The sequence below is a fragment of the Populus trichocarpa genome, chromosome 15, assembly GCF_000002775.5.
Source record: "Populus trichocarpa isolate Nisqually-1 chromosome 15, P.trichocarpa_v4.1, whole genome shotgun sequence".
NCBI lineage: Eukaryota > Viridiplantae > Streptophyta > Magnoliopsida > Malpighiales > Salicaceae > Populus > Populus trichocarpa.
In genome coordinates, this window is record NC_037299.2 from 13,884,749 (window position 1) to 13,892,345 (window position 7,597).

At 35.5% G+C, this 7,597-nt stretch overlaps 1 protein-coding gene across 1 annotated transcript; it reads left to right on the plus strand.

Annotated features, from left to right (window-relative positions):
• Positions 1-776: 776 nt before the first annotated feature.
• LOC7481815 (monocopper oxidase-like protein SKS1) lies at positions 777-5,668 on the plus strand. Its single transcript, XM_002321796.3, has 9 exons — positions 777-1,144; positions 1,975-2,084; positions 2,204-2,474; positions 2,574-2,712; positions 3,097-3,463; positions 4,205-4,570; positions 4,654-4,732; positions 4,984-5,183; positions 5,268-5,668. Exons 1-9 carry the CDS (start codon positions 995-997, stop codon positions 5,371-5,373), a joined length of 1,788 nt encoding a protein of 595 aa, XP_002321832.1. The 5' UTR covers positions 777-994; the 3' UTR covers positions 5,374-5,668.
• Positions 5,669-7,597: the final 1,929 nt, after the last annotated feature.

The window sequence follows — 7,597 nt, forward strand, 5'->3', positions numbered from 1 at the left end:
AATAAAAATAAAATCGTGGGCTGTTCTTGAAAATAATTTGAAAAGGAAAGCACCAGAAGCCGGTACTTGCGCGTTCTGCTGGATTGACTAATGGCTGTCACTTTCCCTTGTCACCTGCTATATCCAGTAATATAATTAGCCCACGTCACAAGTTGCTCGAATTTTGCGTGTACCGTATCATTCGAGTACCATTTGTGTTTGACTGGACTGGATTAATGTTTAATATAGTTTAAAATAAAATCCGGCTAGGATTAAGTTTGGAATTGCTGGATCAACGGGTTTAATTTAATAACTATACTATAATTCAAATAATAATAAAATAGTTAAAAGCCAAGATAGATGGGTTAATTTTTTTAAAATATATATTCTTTCTATTTTATGTTTTAATTTGTCCATTCATTTTCAAATATAATACATAGATATATTTGAAATTTATATCTTCAGATTTTAATATATAATGTAGTCATCATAACACTAAAGGAACTATAAAAGAGACAAATATTCTAATGAAATATTACATATTTATAAAAATTATTTTGGATTTAATTGTTATTTAAGCTTTGCATATATTTTTATATTGTTTTGATGTTTTAAAAATAATTTTTTAAAAATAAAAATATTTTATTTTAATATATTTTTAAACAAAAAAAACATTTTAAACCAACATTATAACTATAATTCCAAACAGTCACTAAAACCGGCTTAGCCAGTACCCTGTTCCCAAACCCCACGAAAAGTCTCCAAAACGATGATATTATTAATTTATTCAGGGGGCTTCTCTTCTTACAAAACCAAAATAGAGGCACCTCTCTCTTCCTCAAAAAACCTCAACTTTCCTCTACTCCACAGCAGAGCACTCACTCCCGCTCTCCATCTCCTTAATCAGTTCCTGTTTTCTTTTGATCATGTAACAATCATTTCACAAAAATCTTGAAAATCTTTCTTCCAGTATTTTCTAAAAATCCAAAACACTGAAAAAGATTCAAGCTTTTTTATGGCTTTGTTCCAGTCCTCTTCAACTTCTCTGTTTCTTTTGATTCACATTGCTCTGCTTTCAACCCTCTCTCTTGCAGCAGACCCAACTGTCTCTTTTGACTTCAAGCTCTCTTACATCACTGTCTCTCCTCTTGGTGTTCCTCAAAAGGTTCCCCTTGAGTCTCTCTGTAGACTTTATCTTTTCCATTTTTTAAAGCTTTGTTCTTGGGGTTTTTAGGACTTTTAGTGGTTGTTTTTGGCTTATGAGATCTGGTCAGTATGGTGTTTTAGGACATTAGCGTTAATGGGTTTTGTTTACTTCAAGGTGCTTTGAAGTAGTTTGTTTCTTTCAAGGTGCTTTGAAGTAGTTTGAATTCTCGTAGTCTGTTTATTTTGTTTCAAAAACCTTTTTTTTTTGAAAAAAATGATTTTTATTTTAAATTATTTTTAGTGTATTTATATTGTTTTGATATATTGATTTAAAAATAAATTTTTAAAAAATAAAAAAATATTATTTTGATATATTTTTAAATAAAACGTACATTTCATTACCGGCGCGCGATTACAATACCAAACAGTCTCTTTACTGTTGCTGAACTAGATTAATACAATGATTCTTGGCTAGCTCAAGATGATTTCTCCATGTAGGCTTATTTGCTAGTTCTTGTTTTCTCTATGCAGTAAATTGCATTATTTTCCAAAAAAAAAAAATTATACCATGTTTATCTGTTTTGTTGCTGTATAGTCAAACACTGGGCATTATGGTATATGGCTTTACACAGCTTATTTTCAAGTCATCGTTATTTTGAGGTTAATGCTTTTAGTGTTTTGTTTTTTACCCCCTTTACGTGTTTTTCTTATGCTCATTCTATTCAAATTGTTAAGATATTGTGGAAATGTGTTGGGGATAAAAAATTGTGCTCTCCTTTTCAAGTAATCCATGGTCTGCGTTCTGTATTTTGCTGCATTATTTACTTATTTGTTAACATATAATTGCAGGTTATAGCTGTCAACGGACAGTTTCCTGGTCCTCTTGTTAATGCTACTACTAACAATAATGTTGTTATAAATGTACGAAATGATTTGGATGAAAACCTCCTAATGACATGGTAGGTTTTTATGCAATAGAATTTTGTTTTGGATTTTGTCTCGTTTCCTATTCTTCCCTCATAATTCACATGGAGAGTGATTTTCTGAAACTTTGGGTTGATGGCTGACTATTTAACAGGCCTGGGATCCAAATGCGACGCAATTCATGGCAGGATGGTGTTCTGGGCACAAATTGTCCAATCCCTCCGAATTGGGACTGGACTTACAGCTTTCAACTAAAAGATCAGATTGGGAGCTTTTTCTACTACCCGTCTCTGAATCTTCAAAGAGCATCCGGTGGCTTTGGTCCATTTGTTATTAATAACAGGGCAATTATCCAAATTCCTTTCGCTCAGCCAGATGGTGATTTTGTACTCCTGATTGGTGACTGGTATACACGGAACCATTCGGTTAGTATTTGTTAGGAGGTTTACTTTTATTTTTTCCCCATGCTTTGATGTTTTTCAGGATTGAACTCTCTAATGGTGATATTTTACATTGGATTTCAGGCGCTGAGAGCTGATCTTGACTCTGGAAAAGACCTTGGAATGCCTGATGGAGTTTTAATTAATGGGAAAGGGCCTTACAGATACAACACAACTCTTGTGCCTGATGGGTTACCTTATGAAACCATCAAAGTTGATCCAGGTTTGTTCTTCAGGAATGGAAAGTGAAATGCTCATTAAACCATATTTTTGTTTGCCTTTGATTGCGCGTGAAACAGTTTTCTTTCTTGTCCATTGATTATCTGTCTTCTTAGTAGCGTAATTGAATTGTTTCATGTTTGATAATCGGTTATAGCCTACTTGCTATTTTATTCTTTCGATTTCAATTTTTCTCATTTTGGTGATTTTGTTGGTGATATTGTTTCATACAATCATTTTCAAGCCCAGAACTTTTTGTACATGTCCATAATTAGACGTTTAACTACTATACATGTTGAATTGATTCAACTATTTGTTATATGTTCATACTGTGTCAAATATGCTCATCTGCTCAAAGTTTTAATTGGCAATGTATTATGTTTTGCAGGCAAGACTTATCGATTTCGTGTGCATAATGTTGGGACTTCTACTAGTTTGAACTTTAGAATCCAGGGACACAATCTGCTGCTTGTGGAAACAGAGGGACATTATACTGTGCAACAAAATTTCTCTAGTTTTGATATTCATGTGGGGCAGTCTTGTTCCTTTTTGGTTACCATGGATCAGAATGCTACTAGTGATTACTATATTGTAGCAAGTGCTCGGTTTGTGAATGAATCACTTTGGCAAAAAGTCACAGGTGTAGGAATTCTGCAATATTCAAATTCAAAAGGGAGTGCAACTGGTCCTCTGCCTGAAGCACCAAGTGATATTTATAACCAGTGGTCAGCCATGAACCAGCCCAAGGCCATCAGGTTAGTTCTTTAACTCAGGAGGTCATTTTCTAGTACAATTCATCTATATATGGTCTCAGATATGTCATGTCTAGATACGATTTTGCTTTTGTTTTTAAAATGTAAAAGAAAAAACATCTTTGAGCAAGCACATCCAATGTAAATTCTTGCATTTTATGTTTATAAATTTGTGTGTCTATCCTTTTGTTTTGACTTTGGAAAAGAGGAACGAGCATCTCCCTGGAATGTTTTAAAGCAAGAGAGGAAAAAACCATCTACTTAGTGAAGAAGGAACAAGGAGATAATGTTCTATTTTGTTTTAAGAGTGTAAAAGAAGAAACATCTTTGAGTAAGCATTTTCAATGCAAATTTTTGTTTTTATGTTTATAAATATATGTGTCTTATATTGTTTTTACAATTGAAAAAAGGAAAGGATACCTCCCTAGTAATGTTTTAAAGCAGGACAGGAGAAAACTATCTGCTTAGAGAAGAGGAGAAGATTGCTTTCAATTTAGCATTTTTCTGATTTCACTGGTTGGAAAATATTTTCTCATCGATAATTGGAACACTTTATTAAGATTTTCTGCCCTTTGGACAGCCAGCATTATAGCACGTAAGGCTAGGTGTCATTCGTGTGTTGATGCATATGGATAAAGAGCCAGCTGGTTTTATTTCTTTCTGCATATTTTTCATTTAGGTTTAGTGAAGTCATGGTTTTAGCTATTTAGTTAAGACAAGTGTTGCTGTTTTCACATGCATTAGGCAAAATACAACTGCAAGTGGAGCTCGCCCAAATCCACAGGGGTCTTTTCACTATGGTTCAATCAATGTGACGGACACATATATCTTAAGGAGCTTGCCACCATCTACCATTGATGGGAAGCTGCGTGCAACTCTGAATGGGATATCATTTGTCAATCCAGACACACCAATCCGGCTTGCTGACCTCAACCAAGTGAAGGGATCTTACAAGCTTGATTTTCCCAGTGAGCCACTTAACAGACCTCTTCGGAGGGATACCTCTGTCATTAATGCTACATATAAGGGATTTATAGAAGTCATATTGCAGAACAATGATACCAAAATGCAGAGCTTTCACATGAATGGTTACTCCTTTTTTGTTGTTGGGTAAGAATGCACTCCTTTTCTTCTAATATGCTAGCTGTTGGAATTTGGAATTGTCATGTAACAATTTGTGGTTCCAATTTCAGTATGGACTGGGGGATTTGGTCAGAGAACAGCAGAGGTTCATACAATAAGTGGGATTCTATTTCTCGCAGCACAATAGAGGTTGGTTTTTCTATCAGGATCATGTGTTACCGTATATGTTGCATGCATATGTTTTTATGTTGTTGCAGGACTATTTTAGTTCTGGAGATTTTCTACATTCTTTCCTTGGGTATCTTTTATCTGCTTATCCATCTGTTGTAAAAGCAGCTTTAATTGATTAGCATGCTAAGAGGCTTATTCATTTTTGGAGATTCTGGGATGAACCTTATATAGTTTTTCAGCAAGCCCCCCTTTTTTTGTGTTTTGTTTAGGTTTACCCTGGGGGATGGACAGCAGTCCTTGCTTCCCTTGACAATGTTGGAATATGGAATCTGAGAGTAGAAAATCTTGATAGATGGTATCTCGGCCAAGAAACATATATGAAAATCACCAATCCCGAGGAAAACGGCGAAACAGAGATGGCCCCCCCTGACAATGTTCTATTTTGTGGTGCTCTTGCTTCCAAACAGCAGTACGTATCAGAAACCATTTCATAAATCTCTCTCTCTCTTGCTTTTTCTCATATGAACAGCTAATATTCTGTTTGCATCTTCAGGGATCGAAGTCACAAAGATTCTGCAGGATCGATTCTCCAGGGCAATCCTAATCTGTTTTTCACTGTGCTGATGGCGGTCTGCGCCGCAGTTTTGGTTTTCAGTTAAAGGTTTCTTCTGATTGCTTTAGAAGTTGACTCTGTTTTTGTTGTCAGCAGTGTGGACTCGTAGCACACCCCCCATTTAGCTGTGTAGATTAGACATGGAACTTCATTCTTGTTAGTAGAAAGTTTCATGGTGTCATTTTTCATTTGTTTTTTTTCTTTATTAATTCCTTGGGGAGCTTGGCCCCCCATTTCTATGTAATTCAGGTCATCGGGGATCTGTTGTCCTTCATTCATCTCAAAGCAACATACTGAACATGATTAAATCAATCCATTTTCTTAAATATCATTTGACTTTACATGCAAGAATTGTATCCATTTTCTTGGATAGCATTTTGTGTTTCATCTGGCTTCTTGAATCGATTGTGCCCCTTATCCTTAACGAAGAGCACAATCATACCTTTTGCCATATGGAAATTATTCTGTTCATTAATGTCCACTGTATCACCGAAGAGGATAATGCGTGCGCTCAAGTGGAATTCTATGTTATGATGGCGGATCTTGACTTTTTTTTATCAAATTGTCTGAACATATTCCTTTCTTGATTCCACTACAAGTTTGCTAAATCATTTGGGTGCCTGTATGCTTTGAGGTACCTTGGGTGGTTTAAGGATTTTAATTTCACTTGAAGATGTAGGTTAAAAGGAAGTGTTGTAGGACCAGTTAAACCAAGAACTGTCTTCTTGTTTTTCTGGATTGTAAAACAGGTTTCTGTTTGCAATGATTACAGTCATCTAAAAATCTTGAAATATCCGTAATTCTTGATTGACTATTAATCGCGTGTTTGTGATCGTGATGGAGAATTCTTTAAAAGTAATTTTTTGAGATTATTTTTAATTTCTTATATCAATGCATTAGAATTACTAAGAAATATTAAAAAGTAATTCAAATGATAAAAAAAAAATACATTAAAAAGAAGATAAACTATGCAACAAATAACATTCCAGTTTTGGAATCCTACCTTTTGCTCTGGCTCTTCTTCTTCTTCCTTTTTTTTTTAAAAAAAAATTATACAACACACAAGGAAAATAATAGAAGATTTACAATGTTCCATCAAAATGTGGTATCATAAATTTTTCTGGCATTTGCCTGTGGGAGATCATGGAAGCCTTGATTCGGTAGGGTTTGGGTTGATGGGGACCAAATTTCCAATTTCTTTCAGATGGGTTGGGCTAGGCCTTTCTAAGCTAAACCCCCCACAAAGCTACCAAACTGCAACTTGTTTTGTAAGGAACCCTGGTCAAGGGAGAGTCAATGCGGAAGGGATGAAAGCACCATGGATCTTGGTCCCAAGAGTTGAGCCATTACTTTCTGATGAAATCATTATGTGAGAATTAAGGGAAACAATAAAGGGAAGGGAACATCAATCAACCAACGGTTGCTTTGATGTTAGCCAGAAAACAGGTTTGCTGCCCAAAACTTTAGAGACTGGTGGGGCAGAAAAAAAGCATGGGCTTGGGGATTTGTGGGTGGAAAGAAGAACATAATTAGCAGTCACATGGAATTGTTTCAAGCAGTTCATAAATTATATGATGTTAGCTTCCCTCACAAACAACAATTCTTAACAAAACCCTAATTATTCACTCACACCCCTCAAATATTGCCAGCCACTGATCAAATTTCATGCATGCGCATGGACAATCTTTCTTCAACTTTGCAGGCGCCCGCTCTGTCTAGCAAAGGAAACACACTGATTGTGTGCAACCACGAACAAGAAAAAAGAAAGAAAAGGGTCCAGCTTGTTGAAACAAGGAAATGTCCATGTCAAAACATAGTCACTTCACTTGCTTTTCTACTCCTAGGATTTTTTCTGTCCCTTTGTGACTAGCTCTATGATCAGTAGAGAAGACATAGCACAATAAGTATGTTCTTTGGACATATCCATTTATATTTCGAATTCCATTCATGCTCTTGACTTCACCAGAACTCCACAAGTAAATGAGCTTTCCATTAGTGCAAAATACTATATATACTCCTAAGATTTTACTTCAAAACCAATATTTTGGATCTTCCTTTGTAACTTGCACCCCAATATTTTCCACGCCTTCTTGCTTAATCCACAGTAGTGTTAGTATTTCTTCTTTCGTGCTTTCACATTCAGTACTGCTGCTGCTTCCTGCAGCTCTCAGCCTGTCAAATTATGAGACCATATTCATGCACGTTAAGGTTGGTACAGAGTTTTCGTTTGACAGTTTGACGTTAAGAGTCATTGGTTTTTGCTTTCTTTT

Excerpts from the sequence above, each read along its gene's own strand:
- LOC7481815 (XM_002321796.3), top strand. The coding sequence starts at position 995 with ATGGCTTTGTTCCAGTCCTCTTCAACTTCTCTGTTTCTTTTGATTCAC. Across the intron at positions 2,713-3,096 it reads AACCATCAAAGTTGATCCAG|GCAAGACTTATCGATTTCGT; the intron begins GTTTGTTCTTCA and ends TATGTTTTGCAG. Across the intron at positions 5,184-5,267 it reads GCTCTTGCTTCCAAACAGCA|GGATCGAAGTCACAAAGATT; the intron begins GTACGTATCAGA and ends TTGCATCTTCAG.